Genomic DNA, 23,736 nt, shown 5'->3' with positions numbered 1-23,736 from the left:
GTTCATAGCACCCCCTCCGCGAGCACGCACTCGCTCGGCAGCGTCTGGTGCCCCAGCGACCTCGCCCCCATGGAGGGGCGGACTACAGACAGAACGAACAGAGGTTCAGAAGGTAGTGAGTGCTATTGGGAAAAATGAAGCGGACGCTGGCGGTGAGGGTGAGTCAGGTTCGGAACGCTCCAGTAACAGCCCCAGAGGGATGAGGGAGGAGTGAGCCTGGCAGGGGACCAGAGAACAGCAAGTGCAAAGGCCCAGGGGCTCAAATGGGAAAGTCCTCTGTGGCTGGAGCAGAATAAGTAATGGGGTGTGAGGCCAGAGAGGAAAAGTGAAACCAGATCTCATCCTTTGCCAAGTCTTTAGACTTGGCTTTTACTTGGAATGAAACTGAAGAACTTTGGGTTTTGAACACAGTGAGTTGACATCATTGGACTTCTCATTGGAAAAGAATCACTCTTTTTGCTGTTGAGAAAAGGTTGCACTGAAGGAAAGTGAGAAACTGGGGAGTCCAGGTACAAGCAAGTGTGTCTTGCAGTGGCAAAGATAATGAAGTGTTCTGATTCTACGGTCAATAGGTGATAGATAGATAGATAATTAAAGGAAGAGCCAGCAGGACTTCTTGACAGCTTGCTGTGAGATAAGATGAGGAAGGTAGTTCCATAACTAAAATGGCCAGCGGTAAGGTAGAGCAGCTGGCTGGGGAATGACTAGGGAACAGTTGGTTAAAACTACAGATTTGGGCTAGGGATTTAGCTCAGTGACACTGAGCCTGCCTGGCAAGTGACAGGTCCTGAGTTTGATCCCTGGTACAAACACGCGGGCACACACACACACACACACACACACACACAAAACTACAAGGATTTTCTTTACTGATTAGATTGTAAGATTAGATGAAAGAGAGCATCTAATCCTACCTCCTCATTTGTTCGGGGCTCAACAGTTGTATCCTTATCTGCTCATGATTTTGGGGGAGAGGAGGTGGGTACCGGGATTGAACCCAGGACTTTCACACTGAGCTATAGCCCAAGCCTTTTTGAGACAGGGTCTGGCTGTGTTCCTCAGGCTGGGCTCGAACTTGGAATCCTCCTCCCACACTTGGCTCTGTTTATTTACTGTGATGTTTATACTTGGCTGGGGGGATTTCCTGTTTCATTCAGTGACTTGAATTAGAAGCCTACTGACCATTGGTAGAAACCCTAGACATCTCTCCCTACATCAATGGCGGTTTTCTTTCCTTCTCCTTCTTCACTTGGATCAGCCTGAACTTCTTTTGTGTCTCATCTCTGCAGTTGCGCTTTGTCCCATTCAGTTGACCAGCAGCCTGGTTCTGCAGCTCAGAGCAGAACCGTTCGCCTTTGGTTACAGGAGCCATTTGCCTGTTGGGAACAGGTACAAATTCTCATGGGACTTGGTGTCTAACAGCAGCGGTTGCAGCTGAATAGGTTGAGCAGCCTAAAGCCAAATACAAAAATACAACAGAAAAAAATGTAAATCTCAGGGAAAATGGAGTGGAAATCATGAGTATTCTAACCCTGCTCTGGGTGGGAGGAAACTTTTGCTTTAGATAAAGGTCATTTTACAGTTAGGAGCTGGCCCGCTGAATTCTATCGGTTTGCGCTGCTTCTGCTTGTCATCCTGATGACATCTTTGGTTTTTACCAAGGAGTTGGATGTCCTCCTTATATCTAGAGAGTAATGTTTACTCCCTTAAAAAAAAAAACAAAAAAAAACCCGCCTTTTTTTTCCCTAAGTAGTTCAGGCTGGCCTTGAACTCACTTTGTAGCTCAGGCTGGCCTCAAACTCCTGGCAATCCTCCTGCCTCAGCCTCCAAAAGTACTTTTTAAAAATACCCTAAAACTTGGATTTTGACATCAAAGTGTCATGCTTAATGTTGGGCAGTATTTGCCCAAGGATGGAATGTAGGCATTTTTACTTGCAGCTCTGTATTTCAGGTAATAGCCAAAGCACTCCCTGTGAAAAGCCCCCGTTAGGAAAACCCAATTGGAATCAGCAGTGTTTAAAGCCAAAGTCTGAGGGAGAGCATCTGAACCTACTTCCTCATGTTAGAGCCGAGGAAATGGAGACTTGCCAAAATTCAGTAAGCAGCTCTAACAAATATTATAGCCTTTAGTGGCTTTGGCAATTTGCCGTATTTTTAATTTTGAAGTATAATTTATATAGCATAAAATTCACCTTTTTAAAGTATACAATTCACAGGATGTGGTGGCATACACTTGTAATTCCAGTAATCTGGGAGGCTGAGGCAGGAGGATCACAAGTTCAAACCCAAACCCAAGTGACTTAGTGAGATCCTATCTCAAAATAAAAAATACATAAAAGGGCCAGGAATGTAGCTCAGGATAAAGACCCTGGGTTCAATCTCAGTAGTGTAAGGAAAAAAAGTACACAATGCAATCATTTTTAGTATATTTACAGAATTGCATAACACCACCACTGCCTAGCTCTAGAACACTTTATCACTCCCAAGGGGCCCTCCACACCCACTAGCAGTTACTTCCCATTCCGCCTCCTTCCAGCCCCTTAATCTATTTTCTGTCTATATGGATTTTCCTATTCTGGACATTTCATATAACTGGAAGCATACAATGTGTGGCCTTTTATGGCTGGCTTCTTTCACTTAGAGTGAAGTTTCTGAGGTACACCCATGCTGAAGTATGTGTTTAGTTCCTTTTTATGACCAAAAAATATTCCATTGTATGGATTTACTACATTCTTTTTACCCATTCATTTGTTAATGAACATTTGGATTTTTTCCCACTTTTTTGGCTTGATTAGATGTGTTTTTAAAGGTTGTATATGAGTTGTTTAGCAAAAGAAATAAGGTAACATACTAATAGACACAAATATCCATATGCGTGTCTTGATTTTCCTAGAAGTATATACAATATACCTTACTTCCCATTCTCATTACCTTTTCAGCAATTTGAAATTGGGAAAAGTAACAAGAGAAATGTTTTAGCTCTCTTCAGTGGTATTAGGTGATTCAGGAAATGCTGAAATAGAGGTTGAGTTAATTTGCATTTCGTAGGGTGGTTTGATGGATGCATGCAACATACTTTAGGTCTCAGCAAAAAAAAACGAAGGGTTAACCAAGTCAGCAAGTTTTGACTTTTTTTAAACAGAAACATTGTAATGGCAGTTTCAGGTGGCAAAACGTGTGAAGTCACAGCTTCATCAAGTCTAAATACTGCGTGTCAGTGATATATTACTCTCTTTTGCTTTCAGTAGTTCCCATGATTTCTCCTGGGATCCAGAATGTAAAGAAAGTTTACAATAAGCCAATCCTTTCCTTGTGGACACCGCTCGCTACCTGGTTTCCGTTTCCATTTCCTCCGTAAAAGCGGGAGTCCAGTGTGGGCATGGGCTCCATTCTGAGCCTGACCAACCCGGCGCCTCTTAGGCCTTTCCCCTTCACTTCCAAGGCAACGGCGGGTGGCTACCGCTCCTGCCTCAGGTGCTAGCTCAGAATGAAGGACAGGGAGGTGTGGGACCCAGGCCCGGGCGGAGCTGCTGCTCTGGAAGCAGACAGACAAGAAGGCCTGGGAGCGAAGCCCAGCATCCCGAAGATCACGCGGGGGCCGGGTGCTGGGACTTCCGGCCTCGCCAGTCATTTCGTCTGTTGAGACAGCAGCGCTGAGCTCTCTGCGTGCCAGGCAGTTGAGCCCCTACCTTGGAAAACTCACAGCTCTGCAGGACAGTGGAGCTCTAATAGCCCGCCGGCTCCAGTGCTGTGCCAGGCGTTCTGAGTGACATCAAAATCTTCCAGCCTTGTCCTCTTAATGGCGAGTAGATGAGAAGGCAGAGAAAGAGACAGGAGACCGTGGACTTCATTTTCTCATTTGCTTCATCTTTGTTCCAAAAAGGGACTCACAGGTACCGAGCTGCATTTAGCCTCATTTCACACAAACTCCAAAAACTTGGAGCTGGGCATATTTTTGTACAACAATGAGTTCTCGCAATCACAGAATTTTAAAGTAATTGAATATTTCCATTTATTTACGAATTTAGGAGTCACAGCTTTGCATTCTCATCCTTCCAGCTGAGCTAATGCAGGCATGAGGGTTTCAAGGATAGAGTTGGGTTTTTACTAACATAGCAGGCCAAACAAAAAGTGTTTAAAACTTCAGGTCTCTTTTCCCAGCCAGCATTGCGTGCATAGAATTCATTTTACTTGCTCAAAAAGGCAAGAGTTTGAGGTGAGTGTTTTGTTAGAACCTGCCTCCATCCTCGACAGCAATCAATTCTTATTGCTCAATAACCCCCCTTTGTTCCACTCACTATTAGCTACCAACTGACCACACCATGGGAGAGACAGGAAGGAGTCCCTTTTCCTTCCTTCCTTCCTTCCTTTCTTCCTTTCTTCCTTCCTTTCTTTCTTTCTTTCTTCTTTCTTTCTTTCTTTCTTTCTCAGCAGTGCCTTTTATTTAAGCTCCATTTAACACTCAAGACCTAATGAAGGGTTTTGCACAAAAACAGAAACACAATACCAGTCAATGTACAATCACCTGGAGATAAGAACTGCATCATGGAAACAGTTAACTGACAGTATTAAGGCTTCTGCAGAGAAAAAGGCAGAGGGACCCATTCTACAACTGTTACTTTTGAATTACATTTCACTGTTTATTTTCAACATGTCTTTATTTATTTATTTATTTATTTTGGTACTGGGGATTGAACTCGGGTCCTTGCACTTGCACAGCAGGCAGCAAAACCACTGAGCTAAATCCCCGCCCCATCAACATGTCTTTAAAATCACTTTGCCAGTGGAAATGAGCACCCACTGTAGAAACAGGTGACGTACAGGGAGGAGGATCCAGACCCAGCCCCGGCCGAATGTGCGAATTGGTCCTCCTACCATCCCGCATTCCCCACACCCACCCCTTGCAACATTAAACTGCCAAACACCACCCGGAACAGAACGGATTTCCGATTTCCTCAGTAAAGCCATTATCTTGTTCCCTTACTGTCTTGCCAAACTGGTTTCCCTCTACTTACATTTCAGAGACATTATGTGGCAAGATAAATAAGTCCAGACTCTGTAAATAGACAGTGGGGAGCAGGGGACCAAAAGCCAGGAATCCTCCTTTTTGGTTTTTCTAGTGTGCTGCCCAAACCCCTTTTTAATCCCAAAGAGACTGTCCCACTGCAAGCTATTTCTTTGTGTTAAAGTGTGCTCATGACGGGCCTGGAATTCTACGACTCTGGGAGGCTGAGGCAGGAGGTTTGCAAGTGTAATCATAGGCAGAGCAACTTAGTGAGACCCTGTCTCAAAATGAAAAATAAAAAATGGGCTGGGGATATAGCTCATTGTGAAGGCTCTGGGTTCAACCCCCAGGACCACCAAAAAAAAAGTGTTCATTTAGTGGTTTTACATATCAGCTGTCCAACAATTGTGAGGCAAAAGACTAGCAGTTTGAGGGCTGGAGGTTTAGCTCAGTGGCTCCAGTGCCTGCCTGGCCAGCACAAGGTCCTGAGTTTGATCCCCGGTTCCACACATACAAAAAAAGACCAGCAGTTTGGGAAAAAAATGAGAGTGTACCAAATTCAGTCATAAATCAGGCTTTCACCTAACTTGCCGATAGAGAGCAGCTCCTTGCAGGTGGACTGAGCTGAGCGCAGGTGCCCAGGGGCAGTGAGGGTTGGGATGAGTGAGCCAGCAGGATGCAAGGGAGCAGAGGCCCTGGGTTTGTGTGGAGTCTCCTCCAACCTAAGCAGAGCTGTGGAGATGGGAAAGTTTCCCTGTGCCTCAAACGATCTGCCCGCCCATGAACTCTTGGCATTTTATTCTCTTAAATGTCACTCATTTGGTCACTGATTTAGAGTCAGAGGCATCTGGAAATGACTCTCAAGACCAGCCTGGTGGGTGACAGGAATGAGGATGATGTTATCTCAGGAGGTTGCCATTTGGTGACTTGCCCTAATTACGGTTATTTAGGTCAATGTGTCCACACTTCAGCATCCTCCTGAATGTAGAGGATGTTGATGACGTGGCCTCAGGAAGCTGCTTGTTGTCACTGAGGGTGACTTTGGTAAAATGTAGGCAGTGACAGCTAAGAGACAAGTGGGGAGTGGAGGCTGGTGGCAGAGTGCCTGGTAAGTCCTAGACAGTAGTGTGGCCCCGACTGGGGCGTCTGCAGGAGACTTACCAAGAATAGCGGTGATGCGGGGGTGAAACTTCCCAAGTGCTGCCTGTCATTCTCACTTCAGATAGTAAACACTGGAGGGAGGGCAGCTGTGCGTGGATTTAAGCCTCTGAGAGTGGCTCACATCCAAAGAAATGTTACTAGCCAAAGCACAAACTGAAATGTCTGTGCCCTGCGTCTGAGAAAAAAGAGCTCCCTAACAGCCTCGGGGTCTGACTTTCAGATCCCAGGCTCTGACTTTCATCTCTGCTTTTGGGGCTTGGGGTAGTGCCACATCTGGTGGTGGTTTGTGTGAGAGGAAATAATATATATAATAGTTTCCTGTTTGGTCATTTAAACCTATCCCAGGACTGGACAGAATTTGACCTTCACTCAGTAGCAGTATCCTGTCGCCAAGGACCCCAAGCCCAGTACCTTACCACTAGTCCAGCGCTGCCCGGCCCCTTCCGCTGCCCCTTCCTGTTTCCATTTAGAGAACTAGTTAACAAGCTTCCACTAGAGGCTTTGAGTTCTTTCTCTAAGACCAGGATATCTTTGACAAGAAACAAGCTTTAGTAAGTACTGACATGGTCACCATCCTCTTCTTTTATTCATTTTGGGAGCCAGATTTCCTTTTATTCTTGAATTTTAAAATATAAAACAAACCATGGGCTGGGGATTTAGCTCAGTGATTTTGCTGCCTGCTGCGCAAGCACAAGGACCCAAGTTCGATCCCCAGTTCCAAAAAAAAAAAAAAAAACCAGACACTGCGGCACACACCTGTAAATCCGAGCTACTGGGGAGGCTGAGGGAGGAGGACTGCAGTTTAAGGCCAGCAGGGGCATCTTAGCAAGACCCTGCCTCAAAGTTTTAAAAAGGGCTGGAGATATAGCTTAGTGGAAGAGCATCACTGAATTCAATCCCTGGAACACCAAAAAATAAAACATTGAGCTTGCTTGCTTGCTTGCTTGCTTGCTTGCTTTCTTTTGGTACCAGGGATAGAACTCGGATCCTTATGCTTGCAAGCCAGGCAGCAGAGCCACTGAGCTAAATCCCTGGCCCAACATTGAGCTTTATAATGTATAATGACTGGCATAGGGTTTTTATGCTTATGTAAAATTTTAAAATGTTAAGAATTAAGACTGAATTGTGTTAGACAGGCATGGTGGCACATGCCTGTTATCCCAGCACTTGGGAGGCTGAAGCAAGAGGATTGCCACGAGTTCCAGGCCAGCCTGGGCTATGTAGTAAGTTCAAGGCCAGCCTGAGCTAATAGCAAGACCCTGTCTCAAAAAAAAAGGCTGTCTTGTGTCTTCCTAATTTGGCTTTGGTTTTGGTTCTCATCCTGGCCTTGCCTGACTAGCTTACCCTAGAGCTCTTCCTCTGTTACTCATTTACTGCAAAAGTAGCCAGTTTTCTTTTCTCTGGGAATATCCATTTCTGGTACCTCCTGTCTGACAGACCATGGGATCTGTGACATTATTTCTGTGTATCAGAATCTCTCTCTCTCTCTTTTTTTTTTTTTTTTTTGAGACAGGGTCTCACTGTGTAGCCCAGGCTGGCCTTGAACTCACAGTGATCCTCCTGCCTCAGCCTCCTGAGTGCTGGGACCACAGGTGTGTGCCACCATGCCCAGCCCAGAATTTCTCCACACAGCAGATACATCGTATTCTTCCATTACAGAATGAGCCCTGCCACGTCCCAAAACTGCATATACTTGGGGGGAAAATCTCTCCTGCAGCCACCACTTCCTTTTCATTCCAGTCCCTTAGTTTCAGTGTCCTCTTCCTAGAGACATCAGAAATACATGGCCACTTCACTCCAGTTTGGCTTCCCGAAGTGCTCAATAAGTGCTGTATTCTTAAGTCATCTGGGGAACTTCGAAAATGCTGATGCCCAGGCTTTCTTCTGGAGAGCTTGATTGCACCGTGTGAGGGCCTGGGTGTGGTGTTTCAGGCGACCCTCCTTGGGCAGCCAGAGCTGAGAACATGGCCTGCCCTGCTGGAAGCCCTCCTCCCGGAAGATCGTGAGTCTGTCTTCTCAGGCAGTTTTGATTCACATTTTCATTAGAAGTACAATAGAAATCCGTGATAACAAGTTTTCTTCAATTTCAACAGTGTGGCTCAGGGAAATTTTAGCTGAGATGGTTCTGAAATGTGAAGAGCATATGAAACAGACCACATAGAGCCCAGAGAAACGGTGTATGAAAGATAGGAACTGAGAGGAGCGTGCTAAAAAGAGAAAGAAAAAAAAAACCACTCAGAATTTCAATACACAAATCACTGAGTAGATGTCTTGCTATCGGGGTGAGTGTGTCTATTTTCAAAGCGCTATTAACATAAACAGAGCAGTAAATCTGGGGCAGTGTGCTCTTTTTTTCAAAGTTGTTAAGAAGAGTTATGTCAGCGTGCAGGTGTTACATGCAGTTACTCAGAATCAGAAGGCTGATGGGGGTTAGAAGATCTCCATCTATTTATCTTTTTGCAACCAACCACGTCCAGCCTGTTTCTTCAATACTTCCTCTTGCTAATGAAGGCACTGGTTGGGGCTAGGCTGGGCTTTCCCATCTCAGCATAAGACTGCAAGATTTGAATGTGCCTGGTGTGGGCCTCGCTGACCACGGTGGGTATCCCGGACGGACGGGAATCGGCAGTAATAACAGGTAACAACAGCAGACCTTGCACTCCGCTCCTTCGGGCCGGCTTCCTTTGCTCCTCCTTTACCAACGCGTTCTCTTTTCCTCTTCTTTTTATATTTTTCCAAACCAGCAAGTGCGGAGGCAAGACACATCAAAGCAGAGATGGGAAGTGAAAGAGCCCTCGTTCTGGACAGATTAGCAAGCAATGTGGCAAAACGAAAGAGCTCAATGCCTCAGAAATTCATTGGTAAGAATACAGACGTTTCCCCTGCTGCTGTTGCCAGATAGTTTGAATGAGATAACACAGAGATGCTCGCTACAGGCCCTACCTAGCTCAGCCTCTGTAAAAGCAAAGCAATTGGTTTCCATTGTGCGCTTTTATTCTTTGTGGTTCATTTTGAGAGCAAATAGAGTAAGCAGTATTAACCGAAGGCTTCACCACAGAAGACGGGAGCATTTGGTACCCATTTTCCTGGATGGAGATGGTGTTCAGAATGCTGTTCCTTCCCCTTCCCTCTGAATGACACGTGTTTGTGTGACTCACACCAGGCAGAGGTCCAAGATAGCACCTTTGTGATCTTGTGTAATTAGTTACAAATCGGTTCTGTTAGCGCTTGATCTTTTTCCCCACTCTAAAACTCGTTGCCATATCTTCTTGAATTAGAGGGCTTCATTTTAAGGGAAAGTAGCTGGGGCAAACAGATCTAAATAACATGGTTTGATTTAATCATTTGTCTTCTTGAAGTTAATTTTTATGCCATTGGTTTTCACATTGTCAAAAACTACAGAACAAGATGACTAAGAAGTAATTATGATCATTAAAGTGTTAGGACTCCCAAATGGCAAGGATATTTTGCTGAATTCTCCCAGATGTTTACATGCCTGTGACCACGATTTAAAATAGATCTGTAGTTGGGAACTAGACAGCTGAGTTGAATGTATCAGTTTTGTTACAAATTGAAAGTTGGTGATATCGAACAAAAATAATTATCACTTAGAAATAGACCTTTCTCAATATCTTAGACACCCGTCAGTGTTGTTTTCTAAAGTCACTTGCTGCTATTGATTTCATACTTTGGTTTTATTTTCTGTTTATTCTTTTCGATAGCTTTTGTGGAGCCCACGTGCGTGTCTGGTTTTTCAATCTGGCTAAATTTGGTTCTGGTCAACATCATGTTTTTACAAGCAGACATTCTGTGTGAATTATAGGAGCTATTGAACGAACCCAGGCCAGGGATTTAGCTCAGTGGCGCCACACCCACCTGGCAAGCGTAAGGTCCTGAGTTCAATCCCTGCTACGGGGGGAACCCACACATTTCAAAATTGCCTAATTCAGTATTTCTGCTTATTTATTTTTACTAGGTGAAGGTTTTGTATACTTTTAATGACTCTAAGGATGAATGGTGTCACATGAAAGCTGGCTTGGTATATGCCACAAGTGTATTTTAGTTTGGGGGAAGTTTTGATTCTAGAAATGGCTCAAGCTGATCTGGGGAAGGTTGGGGGAGAGAGGCAAGGAAAACCATCTGAAGGGTCTTGACTTCACCCCAGTTTGGGTCCATGCACTTTCCTCTAAGAGAACTAAAAGTGGACAGTGAGTACCTAGTTCTCAGCGCTGCCCTACACCTGTGGTCACTGTCACAAAAGCTGCTGCAGTGTTTTCATGGGCGAGCAGAACATGGGCACGCTTTGAATCTGTGGTCTATGGCTGTGGCCTGTGTGCCTGTCGCCGTGGGGATCCATCCCATGCTCCCATTGCAGTGTTCACCTCCACCTCCGGACCCCGCAGAGATGCCAACCTGGACGCCGGGCCTCACGGATCTTCTGAGCCATTTGTTCAGGGTGAGCGTGTGATTTGAGCTGAGGTAGCAACTTCGGGCCTTCAAGGCCCAGTATAGGTGGGCCCCTTTTCTCTTTCTTGGTAAATTATGATACGGTACAATTTGAAGAGCACTAGACTGGAAGCCCAAAGACCCAGGTTCTATTGTAGCTCTCATTTCTTGGTGTATGTTCAGACAAAGCTCATCACCGTCCTGACTGCTCTGGGTGCTCATCTGTGAAGCAAGGAGCCTCAGAGGCAGTGAGGTGACCAGGAAGGGCTCCTAGCCTCAGCAACCCTGTGACATAAGTAAGGAAAGAACCCTAAGGCAGTGATTATGAATACACTTTGTGTTCAAGAGCCTGTGTGTAACTTCCGTTCCTCTTCTCAAGTCTCTGAAGATGGGGTGTTTAGGTCAGAAACCTTATGATATGTTTGAAGGTGGGTTTCTTGGTTTGGTTTTTCATGTTGGTGGTGCTGGGGATCGAATCAAGGGCCTCACGCATGTTGGTCAAGTGCTCTACCACGGAGCTACATCCCCAGCCCTTTGGGTTGTTTATGAGGAAGACAGTACTAAATCTGAGAATCTAAAATAAGGTTGCATTAGTTCGCCATTTGTGTATTTCACCCGAGACAGCCCTCTTCCTTCAGCCTGGTGCCCACTCCGGCATCGCACAGCTGGTGCAGAGCTCCTGGCAGTCTTGTTCCTGGGGGCTCTTGAGGCACCCAGCACAGCCCTTACGCTGACCCTTCATCTGCCTCCCTGGGTCCCTGAGCCCAGCAAGCCCTTGTGACGGAAGGAACAGTGCTGCCGAAGGCAGGAAAGAACTGCAGCGACCAAACACGTGGGGCTGGCGCTTCCCTCCTCTTCCCGTTCCTCTCCTCCCCTCTCTCCTACATTTCCTCTCCAAGGCACCATTTTCTGAAAAGGCTCAGCGGCCAGGGAAATGGAAGTGGGTGAGGTACGAAGGAAGAATGAGTCACTCCTGAATCCATGCCCTGACCTCTTGAACTGTGAGGGGAAAGGTGAAACTGTACCCCCGGCTCGGCCTGCTGCTCTCCGGCTGGAGATGATTTCTGGGAGGGAACAGTTTCCATCCAGTGGAGGTGAGGCAGGGGGAAGGGACAGATTGGATGCATTTGGGAGCAGAAAAGCTCTGTGAACAAATAGCAGTAAAATTGCCCAAGTAGGAGGAAGATAGAACGGTTCTATTTCTTCAAGAAATTTTGGGGTGTGGTGGTGCACACCTGTGATCCCAGCACTTGGGAGGCTGAGGCAGGAGGGTTGCCAAGGGTTCGAGGCCAGCCTGGACTACATAGCGAGACCCTGTCTCAAAAAAAAATTCTTTTTGTATTGTTTCATGTCAATGGGCAATCAATTGATGCACATCCCCCAGCACTGTATAGCGTCCACACAATTTAGTTCTTTCCAAAAGACAAGCAGAACTCACTTGTAGCACCCTGGCCCTCTCGGGCCTTGCCTTTCTCCACACGTTCTTGTCCTGGTAGAAGCTGTGCAGCTTCCTTCAGCTTAGGCCTTCCTCAAATGCCTGGCTCAAGGCGGGGAAATCGGCCCTCTTGATTTCCTTCGCAGAGGGAGGAGGAAAGATGAGCACATGCCCCATACTGTCTCCTTCCTGGTTTCCATTCTTTCCCCCAAACAGACGTGATTCAGAGCAACATTTTTACCGTAACATCTTATTTTTTAAAAGCTTGTGTGTTACTTTATTAAAGAAAGTTTTCATGTTAAAAACAGCATGCAAAAGGATCTCTCTCACCCAGGGCAAACAGTTGGTGAGTGAGGTTTTGACACCTGAGCAAACACGGAGGCTTCTCCCCTGTGAAGCAGTGAGTGGGAAGTCACCTGCTTTGGCTAACAAAGCAACAGGAAGCGGCACTAGGACCTGTGTCCCTCCCGCCTCTCCCAGAGCCTCCAGGTGCACAGCCCTGTGAGCAGCCCAGGGTCATTGCATCTCTTGGGAACCAGCCAGAGAGCTGCAGGGGACACTGCAGGCCGTGACAGCAGGGCCACACCTGCAGCCCCCTGCCTTCCTCCCCCAGGTCACAGAGTGGAAAGCGTGGGAGGAAAGTCCTGGAGGATGCAGTCGCCCCATCCTGAGGGTCTGTCTCCCAGAGGAAAGGAAGGCCCTCCCTGTGACTCCCTCTGGACAGGGGACAGCCAGGCAGCGCTGCAGGGTCCCAGAGAGCACAGTGGCTTCTGCAGCAGCTACAAAATGCAGTCTCCCCCTAGGTGAAACGGTCTCCTCCCTGCTGCCCTCCTCCCTGCCATGACTGTCTCTGCTGTCCCCTTCCTGAGCTCCGTTTCACCTAGGGGGAGGCCAGAGCCATGGTGCTCATTTCTCTCCCTTCCCTGCCTTATTCTGGGTGTGCGCTTGCAGTAAGGGGAAGCAGTGACGCGTGTGGGAAACTGTAAGGAATAGCAGCAAACATATGCAGGGGACTCAAGAAACTTACAGCCTTAGGAAAGCCCGACCATTTCCCTTTAACCCGGCACGGTGACTGTAATATTGGACCTGTGTTATTTTCCAAAGGTCAGTTCACTTTGCCTCCCTCTCCACGGCTCCCCAGTGGAATAAAATCAAAGCCGCTCAGTCTAGACGTCCCCAGCATCCTGCTCCCTGCTTGGCTCCCCTGCCTTCTTACCCTCTCAGCCAGCTGCTCTGCCCTCTCCCCGTCCTCCCCACTTCTGTGCAGTGGTTGTTGCAGGCCCTCGGTCTGATGTCCCCCTCACATGGCCGAGAAGGTGCTCGCTGGCTGTGTGCCCTGCCCCTCGGGCCTCTGCGCGGCTTGCTCCCTGAGGCGGACAAACCCATCTCCACCTCGTTCACCACCGCCTGAGTCTAGGCAGACTTTGCTCAGAGACCCTGTGGTGTTCTCCAGGCGCAGATAGCAGCACACGTGGGGAGGGTCCACAGTCTCCTCCTCCCACCCCCTTGGCTGCTCTGTTCTGCTGTGTGGCAGCATGGAGGACACTGACTTGCAGTGAGATGGTGCCCTATCACATTGCAGTTACGTTTGCTTTCCTGGAGCAGATGATAACAGTAACAACAATAGCTCTTCCACTTCTGCAGTGCTCACCTAGGCCAGCACTTTGTCTCGGGCGCTTACGGAAATCACAGCTCTGTGCCTCATAAATACTTCTTTCCAGAAGCTGCAGCCCACACCTGTCATCCCACCTACTGGGGAGACTGAGGCAGAGGAGCATGGGTTCAAGGCCACCCTGGGAAACTTAGGGAGACTCTATCTCAAAATAAAATTTTAAAAGGAGTTAGGGGTGTGGCTCAGTGGTAGAGCACTTGCCTAGCATGTGTGAGGCCCCCAGCACCACACATAGACACACACAGACACACAGACACACACACACTCACACACTCACACCTTGAATGCATTTGGAGGAAAAAACCTCACTTGCTGCCACTCCTTCCCTCCTTCCTGCCATGGGGACGGCCCCAGGGGAGCATCTGAAGTCACTGCATGGTAGGGCTGGGCTGCCACCAGGAAGCAGCAGTTAAGGCGCCAGCCAGCAGCTGCTGGGACGGCGGGCTCTGGGACTTCACAAGCTACTCCGTGGACAGGGAACCCACCTGTTATGTCAGCCTTGGGCTCCTCACCTGAATGAGAGATGATAACCCATCCCCTGCAAGGTGTAGCCCCTAACAGCACGAGACCTTCCCAGAGTCTAGCATAGCAAGTAGTCAGGGAGGCCTCACTGCAAAGTGGCTGTGGTTAGCAGTACACGGACACAGAGCCACATGCGGCAGTCAGTGGGGCTCTGGGTCCAAGAGCTCAGTCTGATTCTGTCCTTTAGGGTGCCAGTTAAGAGCCACCAACCGCCTGCCCTCAACTCACTACACTGCATCGCTTCAGGCCAGGCAGATGCTCAGTTTAGAGCCTAGACATGAGAGAGAGAAAGAGAGAGAGAAAGAGAGGGAAAGAGACAGACAGGCAGACAGACACAGCTGGGCGGCCTGGTTCCCTAACTTAGAACATGCCGTTGCCTTTTGAGTTTTCTTTGGAAGAAAACCTCTACTCAGCCTGAAGCTGGTATCATGAATCACTCAAAGGCGTGGTGTGATTTTAACAAGAAGCTGGCCCCAGGCTCCAAGTAGCTTTGGGAGCAGTTACACGCTTCTGGTTTAACTAACCTTTATGAGTGTGTTACTAAAGAAACGTGAGCTGTTGGCTTTTCAATTACTGTAGCTCACTCCCTCTGAGTTTCATACACACTGAGTCATCGTGTGTACAGGTGACTGATAACCATCTGCACTGCTCAAATTACCGTAACTCCTCGGCGACAGGGGGTCTGGGCCCGCACGCTTCGGGCACACGGAGGGCTGGGCTGTTCCTTCCTGACAGCGAACAGAGCAGCGGGCCGAGATCCCCACAGGGCTTGGATGCGTATCTGTCTCCCTCCACTCATCTCTTCCTGCTCTAGAGCCCTGCTGGCCTCTGACACGGGCTGCGGGAGGCACAGGACAGGAGCTTGCAGGCCTGCACGGGGGAAGATGAAGACAGAGTTTGTGACGTGGCAGCCCCACCTGCCAACCCCCGGGGGCTTAGGGAGCTCATCAGTAAAGGGTCAGAAAGGCCCAGAAGACCCACGTCCAGCTCTGAATCACTTGTGCATCGCCCTGTGTCACTCCCAGGGGACTGGGTGCCTGTGGCCTCAGCTGGTGCTCATGTCCCTGCTCGGTGTTGTCCCCCAGGCAGCACCATCAGAGACATGTCCGGGCTGGGAGCAGAAAACAGGGGCACTAATTGCTTCGGCAAAGGTGTAATGTTCCGTTGCCTCCCATCGAATTACCAAGAGAAGCCATTTTTCTCTATGTATTTTTTCCCATTAAGTTTATTGGCACACCTCAGGTATACAAAACAGTTATAGTCCTCATTGGGACCTTGTACCTGTACATGATGTATCTTGGTTCTTATTTTCTCCCCATTCCCCTGCCCTCCCTTCACCCCCTCCACCCTTCCCTATTTACAAGGACTATTTCCATTTTTTTCCTTTTCTCGTATTTTTTCTTTTGCCTTCTCCCCCCCGCCCCCGGCCCACCTACTTCCCCTACTCCTTTAGATCTTTTTTTCCTATTTCACAATATCAATTATACATTTTGATCCGTACTTACACTTTTAGTTTTTCACACCAGAGAAACTATTCAGTATTTCCACATGTGTGTTCTATTTATTTCACTTAAGAGCATGGCCTCAATATCCATCCATTTAGCTTTAAATGTTTCTAGTTTCTCATTCTTTATGGCTGAGTAGTACTCCATTTTATTTAAAAAAACACATCTTCTTTATCCAGTCTCCCATTGATGGGCAATTGGACTGTTTCCAAGTTTTATTACAAACTGTGCTGCTATAGGGGCCGGGGATTTAGCTCAGTGGTTTCACCTCCTGCCTCGCAAGCGTAAGGTCCTGAGTTCAATCCCTGGTACCAAAAGAAAAAAAAACTGTGCTGCTGTAAACATAGGAGCACATATATCACTGTGGTATGATTCTTTTAATTCTTTTGGGAAGATTCTCAGCAGAGGAATAGCTGGGTCAAATGGGACCTCTAGTCCTAGTTCTTTGAGGTATCTTCATACTGATTTCCACAATGGTTGCACCAGTCTGCACTCCCACCAACAATGGAGAAGGCTTCCTTTCTCCCCACAACCCCGCCAGCACTTGTTATTGGTTGATTTCATGATAGCAGCCATTCTTATGGGGTGAGGTGGAATCTCAGTGTTGTTTTCATGTACATCTCTCAAATGACCGGTGATGTTGAACATTTTTTCATATATTTATTTGCTGCTTTTACTTCTTTGTCTGAGAAATGCCTGTTCATTTCAGATGCCCATTTTTGAATTGGGTCTCTATATTTGGGGGGTCTGATTTTTTCGAGTTCTTTATATATTCTAGATAGTAGACCTTTGTCTGAGGAACAGCTGCTAAAAATTTTTTCCCACATTGTAGGTCGTCTCTTAGCTCTGTTGATGGTTTCTCTTGCAGTGCAGAAGCTTTTCAATAAGATGAGATCCCAGTTGTTGATTCTCTGTGCTAGTTCCCGTGCTACTGAGGATTTGTTCATAAAGTCTTTTCCTATGCCAATGTCTTCGAGAGTTCTACCTAACTTATCTTCCAGCAAGTTTAGTGTTTCTGTTTTAATATTTGGATCTTTAATCCACTTCCATTTTAGTTCAGTGCATTTTTCTTTACATAGTTTTGCTCTCAGGTCTTTGTCTAGAAGCTGCCAGGTTGGCCTCTGGTGGTGATGAGCAGGACAAAGCCATCTGAGTAGAGGAGAGCTTTATCCGCCTCTCGGGCTTTCTTCCCTCCTGTTCTGGTCCCTCACACACTGCTGCCGCCCCAAGCCTCCTCTCAGGGTGCATCTGTCCAGACCCAAACCCGGGGCCTGGGTGTTCAGGACGCCCCTCATCAGGCCCCTCCGCGTGTGTTGTTATTGTTTTTTTCAGTGTTTCCAAAATTGTGCGATTCAAACTTCCGGGGAACACACAGAATATTCAAAAACCTGATCCGTACGGCAAGAGAAGCATTTTCTTTTTAGATCTCTCGCAGTCTCCAAGAACACGGATAATATAAAGAGAGACGGAGAGAGAACCTGATGCTGCCGTCCTTCATGCCTCTCACACCTGGCAACCCCGCTCTTCCCTGCGCAAGGGGACTGTGGTCTCCAAGCGCGCACCGTGGTGTCTGATCAAATCCAATAAGGGGCTCTGTTTCACTGCCTTTGTTTTACATAATCACCTTCTACTTGCGGCAAGTGATTCTAGTTTTCCATTTATGTTAGTGATATAGAATTTCTTTAAATTTTTCATTTTAGAAAAAAGAACATGTGAGCTGATTCAAACAAATAATGAAAAAAACCACAAAAAACCCAAAAAAACCACCCTGGTGTCTACCCAGTGTTTTCTCCGTTCTGGACAGTGTTCTGAGCACAGTCCAGTGACCTGTAAGGTTGCTGCGGTTATGGTGACCATTTCACATGAGGTCGCACAACTCGAAACCATCGAAGCCAGTGCCGAACTGAGTCCATGTGGCACTAGAACTCATTCTCTCTGCGGCCACACGGCCCGGAACACAGATACTACAGATGTGAAGGAAAAGTGAAGTTGGGGAAACACTTGATGTCGTATTTCTTGGTATGGCCAGGTGTACTGGTACACGTCTATAACCCTAGCACTAGGGAGGCTGAGGCAGGAGGATTGCCACCAGGTCAGGTCAGGGCCAGCCGGGACTGCTAGTGAGAGCCTGCCTCAAACAAGCAAACAAGCAAACAAATAAACAAACAAAAACGCATTTCTTGGTGCATCTTTAACCAGACTCTCTTACTCTTTCCTATGCAGCCCCAGGTCTCTGCCTTCAGTTTTGCTCCCCCCTCGACTAGGAATCCTTTCTTTCCTCTTGTACAATCTCAATCCTACCAGTTCATCAAGACCTTTCTCAAAATTTAGATTTCCCAAGAAAGCTTCCCTCCCCTAAGTACTTCCAAAGTGTCTGCACACCCTTAATGGGTAGACATACTCAGGCGTGGTAGTATGTGCTGGTAATCCTGGCACACTGGAGGCTGAGGCAGGAGGAACACAAGTTCCAGCCCAGCCCGGGCAATGTATCAAGACCCTGTCTTCAAATACAAAATAAAAGGGCTGGAGATGTGGCTCAGAGCAAAGCCCCAGGTTCGATCCCCAGTACTGGGGAAATAAGATTTATCAATATATCATTTATTCCCAACAGTCTTACATTTGCCTACATGTTACTTTATGGTCCTTTACGGAGACAGATTCCTCCCCTGCTTAAATGTCTCACATGTGGCATTTAGAGTCACATCAAAAGCCTGCAGAGAGCAAAACAGCCCTTTCATACCTTTGACCCCCTCGTTTTTCTCCAGCTCCATGTAAGCAAGTCTTGCTTCTCTCCTGAGAGGCTGGAGACACCCTCAAAACAGGAACTGCTCCTAAAGCCCTGTTTCTCCTGGTCTTTTCTGTCTTTCATTCCTGAACCTCCGCTGTAGGCAGTGCCAGATTCTGGAAGCCCAGCAACCTAGGAAACACCACGGAAGAGCAGCACAGGGGTGAGCAAGGCGCCCTAGAACCAAGGTGCCCCAGAACCAAGGTCAACAGAGCAGCCTTCACCTCACCTCCAGCCCTGAGTCCCTCCCCATACGCTTGTCCCCCTCCCGGCCACTCGGCCACTGCAGTGACACAGCCCGGGTCTTCTCTGTGGCCAGAGACCCCCTCTTTCTCCCCCCCCCACAAAACCCACACTGCCAGCTCTGTTTTCAGAATCTCTCAGCAGTTGAACTGGAGAGGTGACAGAGGGTGACCATGAGTAAATGCCATCATCAGTAGGAGTGAAGTAGACCCCAGAGAGCGGTACCTAGGGTGTCCCCCCCAAGCAGTGTGGAAGGCACTTTGAAGGTTACAGGGGCCAAGATCTCCCCTTCAGAAGGCCACTCAGGAACCGCCTGCATCAGAAGCTGCTTTCCTTCCACGTCGTTCTTGCTGGGGAGCGGGCAGCAGATACTGAAGTTTGGGGGGCCGTCTCCTCCACCTCTGTAAATATTTTCAAGGCTGGTGGCTGAGTGTCTCCATTCACCACAACTTCCCTGCCCCTGGCTACCTGACAATACAAAACAAGAACCAGCCAGAGGAGAGTTTGGGAGTCGGCTCTAGCTTCAGCTAAACTGCAGCAAGCCCCGGGCTCCCTGTCAGCTCTGCGCTGTGTCCTCTGCTTCTTCCCTCTTCCTCCCCCACCCCTGCACCTGCACACCTGCACCTCACATGAGGCCGCACCTGATGACGTCCCCCCCCACCCTCACCCACAGCTTTGGCAGCAGCCTCCCTGACACTGCAGCCCCGAGGAACCAGGCCGCCCCCCCGGGGCCAGGCCACTCCCGGGCAGTGGCAGCTTCTCCTTCCCTGCTTTTCGAGGATGCTGGAAAAACAACCCCACACACTCTTGGTGCTGTTCTCTTTATAACCTTCCCTCTTGCTCACTGCAGGTGAGAAGCGCCACTGCTTTGATGTCAGCTATCCCAGCAGTTATCTGTACGAGAAGGAGGGGGAGCTGATGCAGACCCGCATGATGGATCAGGCCATCAATAACGCCATCAGCTACCTCGGCGCCGAGGCCCTGCGCCCCCTGGTCCAGACACCGCCTGCGCCCCTGTCCTCCGAGATGGTTCCAGTCATCAGCAGCATGTACCCCATAGCCCTGACCCGGGGCGAGATGCCCAATGGTGCCTCCCAGGAGCTGGACAAGAAGAGCATCCCCCTGCCAGAGAAGAGCCTGCCTCCCGAAAGAGGTCTGTCTCCCAACAACAGCGGCCACGATTCCACGGACACCGACAGCAACCACGAAGAACGCCACAACCACCTCTACCCGCAGAACCACGCCATCCTGCCCCGGGCCCGCAATGGGGTGCCTCTCCTGAAGGAGGCTCCCCGGGCCTACGAACTCCTCAAGCCCCCTCCCCTCTGCCCAAGAGACTCCGTCAAGGTGATCGCCAAAGACGGGGAGGTGACGGATGTGTTCCGCTGTGACCATTGCCGCGTGCTCTTCCTGGATTACGTGATGTTCACCATTCACATGGGCTGCCACGGCTTCCGTGACCCCTTTGAGTGTAACATGTGCGGGTACCGGAGCCAGGATCGGTACGAGTTCTCGTCTCACATAGCCAGAGGCGAGCACAGGGCCATGCTCAAGTAGAGCACACCCGATGGGCGACAAGCTCTCAAAAAACTGAAAATCCCCAGTCGATTGCTTCTGAGTCCATTCTCTCCATACCGTTCTTAGTTTGCCAGGGGCATGAGGCCAAGAAACACCTTTGTTTTTCCAACAGTTGAATTTTATGAAAGTTAAAAGACCAAAAAAAGTGTTTAGTCATTACCTTTCTTTTTCTTCTTTTTCTTTTGGAGACAGTCTCACTGTGTAGTCAGGCTGGTCTTGAACTCACAGCGATCCTCCTGCCTCAGCCTCCTAAGTGCTGGGAGTACAGGTGTGCACCACCACACCTGGCTTAGTCCTTACCTTTGGCAGCAATAGAGTTGAACCAGTTTTCCAGTTTCTCACCGTGAAACTTTCTCCTTTTTGGGGGTGGTACTGGGTTTCAAATCCAAAGCTTTCACACTGAGCTACGTCCCCAGTCCTAATTTTTTTTTATTTTGACACAGAATCTTGCTAAGTCACTAAATTGGCCATGCTAGACTTGAATTTCAGATCCTCCTGCCTCAGCCTGCCAGAGTGCTGGGATTACAGGTGTGTGCACCATGATCCCCAGCAGAACACATCTTTTAATCTTTCTATTTTTAGATCTCACGCCTAGCTCCACAAAGAGAAGAGCTGCCCGGCAGCCTGGCCCATCCCCCTGGCGCCAGAACTCCCCACCCCCCCAAATGACAGGCTTTTCTGTCATTACTGGGCTGTGTTGCAGTCGGTCACATTCCTCAGCACATCTCAGCTCCTTCCCTCCCCTTTCGCTCTCCACCTCCTGTCCCCAGTCCTGTCCTCAGAGGGTTGGCGCCCCTGCTGTCTCACAAAACCAGGGGAGCCGCCAAAGCCGCGGTCAGTCCCGCGGGGAGACCGGACCCGAGGGTGCGTGCAGGGACAGAAGAGCGGGCTGGACCCCAGCTGCCAAGCCTCTTCCTGCCGGGTGTGGAGCTGGAAGCTGAGGAGCCCGTGGCCCTCTGCGGAACCTGGGCGGGCTGGCTGGTGCGCAGGACTTGTGCACGCCTGGCTCTCGGCCCGAACTGCTTTCTCGTTCCCACAGACCAGTGACCAATCCAGCTGGCGGGTTCTGATGTCCAGGACGGGAGTCTTGGAGCTCGGCTACCTTGGATTGTGCTGTCTGCCTGCCCTGCTGTGGCCCAGCCGCTCACAGTGCCCAGGGCTCTGTAGGCTCGGCTGGATTCGTGACCCAAATAAGAAGCACCCTCTCAGAATCATTTCTTCTCTTGGAGCTCAGATTCTTAGGGGTTCCACCCTTGCCAGTCTAAAGCAAAGTCTCCGCGTGAAGAGGAACGAACTGGAAGGGTGGCGTTTTGCCCGTTGTTAGAACTGCTGGCCCGGCGCCTGCCTGCCATGCAGGACAGTGACCAAATCACCGGTTTCGGGCTTGCAGGAGCTGGGGGAGGTCCGGACGCTCAGCAGCCAAGGGGCACACGCTGGGGACGGGGCTGTGGGCCTGCTCTTTCCGTCTCCCTTGATGAGGAAAAGCTGTTACATTTTTGCCAGAAAAACTTGTTCTTGTTTCAGACATCGCTTTGAAGTGTGCTGCTCTCTTTACCTATACCCCATTAGGATGTATAATTGCCACAGTGTGTTCCGAATAAATTGGGCAGAATTCTTCTCGCTGGTTGTGTGTGGATGGACTGTGGCTTATCCAGCGGGTCTGCTGGCCACTTCTGTCTTCTGCTTTTACCAGTGGGGCTTTAGCATGGGTTTGGGAGGCCAGATTGGGGCTGTGTGGCCTAACACCGCTGAAGTCCCGCCCCTGGGTGTTGTGCCGTGTTTTGTGTTCACACCCGCAATGTCGATGACACCATCCAGGAGTCCATCCGGGAGTCCGTTTCCCTCTCCCAAAGCAGGGACTCCAGGTGTTTGCCGATGTGATTCTGGGAAGAGGATCTCAATACAGGCAGCACTCACCTGTTTATGACTGAGGCGGAGCGTTTTTCACATGGTGCAGGCCCACACACACACTGAAGCATTGTGAGGCTCCGGCGTCCTGAGGCTGCAGTTATGGGGAAGAGCAAGGCACGGAGGAATCTGTGTAGTGTGCCACCTTTAGCTTAGGGGGAATAGGAGCTCCAAACAGAACAAATGGTACTTGCTTATATTTTCAAAAAATAGTGGAAAGGAAAGTCACACTCTAATGAAAATTGTAACAGGTAAGGTGAAGGGGCGGGAAGAGGGGGAAGCCAGACCTGTTTGAGAATATCTGGTTTGATAGTTTGGCTGTAGGACCCTGTAAATGTTTAACATGTTTAAAATATAAAACAAGCCAGGGGATGGTGGTACACGCCTGCAATTCCAGCACTCGGGAGGCTGAGGCAGGAGGATTGCCACCAAGTCCAAAGCCAGCCTTGTCTACACAGTGAGTTCAAGGCCAGCCTAAAACTGCATAGTGAGACCTGACTCAAAAAATAAATAAAATACAAAATAAAATTTAAAAGTCACTCCTAAAATGGAAAAACAAATAAACAAACCTTTTCATTTGTTTTGTTGTTTTTTTTTGTTTTTTGGTACGGGGATCAAACTTGGGGCCTTGTGCTTGCACAGCAGGCAGCAAAACCACTGAGCTAAATCCCTGGCCCTTCACTTGTTTTTGTTTTTGTTTTGGTACTGGGGATCAACTCTAGACCTTGCACTTGTGAGGCAGGCAGCAGCACCACTGAGCTAAATCCCCCGCCCTGTTTTTGTTTTGTTTTGTTTTTTAATGCCATCAAATGGGCCTTATCTTTGACCCTTTACCCTCCCATCACCATGGAATGCGAGCCATTTTGGCCAAGCCCGGTGTCTGGGGGAGTAATTCCACACCCTGGTCGCTTTGCAACCAGTTCTTCGGTCCAGGGAGCTGTCCTCAGAGGATGAAGGCGTCTGTCTCTGTGCAGATGCCCAGCCGCTGCCTCACGGTCCTGCTTCCTCCAGTCCTGCTTCCTCCGGAGTGGTGGCATTTCACACACAAACAGGAGGGACCCGAAACACACTGTCCCTTCCTACTGATGAGGACTTGGACAAACACACATGTGTTGTTCAGATCACAGTCGAGCTCCAGGACGGGGTCAGCAGAGGGACAACTTTAAAAGTAGGCTCTCTGTGATCAAACAAATATGAGCTTCCACACACAACCTTTTTGTGTCTCAGACAGTCTCTATGTAGCCGAGGTTGGCCTCAAACTTGAGGTGATCCTCCTGCCTCAGCCTCCTGAATGCTGGGATTACAAGTGTGTGCCACTGCACCCAGATTCCCCCATTTTAAGCGGAGCTCTAGCCTTGGCTGAACATTCCTGAAAGTCCACTGTCGGCCTGCAGATGTCTCCGTCCTCCTGGTCACTATTGATGGGCACAGAGCTATGGAGAAGTCCTGTGACAATCCGTAAATCCAGCACTGGAT

General features: G+C 48.8%; 1 protein-coding gene across 4 annotated transcripts in view; it reads left to right on the top strand.

Moving 5' to 3' along the window:
- Positions 1–23,455, top strand: part of Ikzf3 (IKAROS family zinc finger 3) — a 126,152-nt gene extending 102,697 nt beyond the window's left edge. For 2 of the 4 annotated variants that reach the window (XM_013077646.3, XM_087202585.1), the window contains 2 exons: positions 8,911–9,027; positions 19,625–23,453. In XM_013077646.3, the coding sequence (XP_012933100.2) occupies positions 8,911–9,027; positions 19,625–20,331 (824 nt within the window). In that variant the 3' untranslated portion in view covers positions 20,332–23,453. Of the gene's footprint in view, positions 1–19; positions 8,805–8,910; positions 9,028–19,624 lie in introns of those variants that run through there. The other 2 variants (XM_021240075.2, XM_087202584.1) reach the window with 2 other exon arrangements.
- Positions 23,456–23,736: the final 281 nt, after the last annotated feature.

The sequence above is a fragment of the Heterocephalus glaber genome, unplaced genomic scaffold, assembly GCF_053883595.1.
Source record: "Heterocephalus glaber isolate CG9 unplaced genomic scaffold, H.glaber_assembly_v1.0 deba00001773, whole genome shotgun sequence".
Taxonomy (NCBI): domain Eukaryota; kingdom Metazoa; phylum Chordata; class Mammalia; order Rodentia; family Bathyergidae; genus Heterocephalus; species Heterocephalus glaber.
The sequence above is the reverse complement of the archived record's forward strand: the minus strand, read 5'-3'. Positions and strand labels throughout refer to the sequence as shown.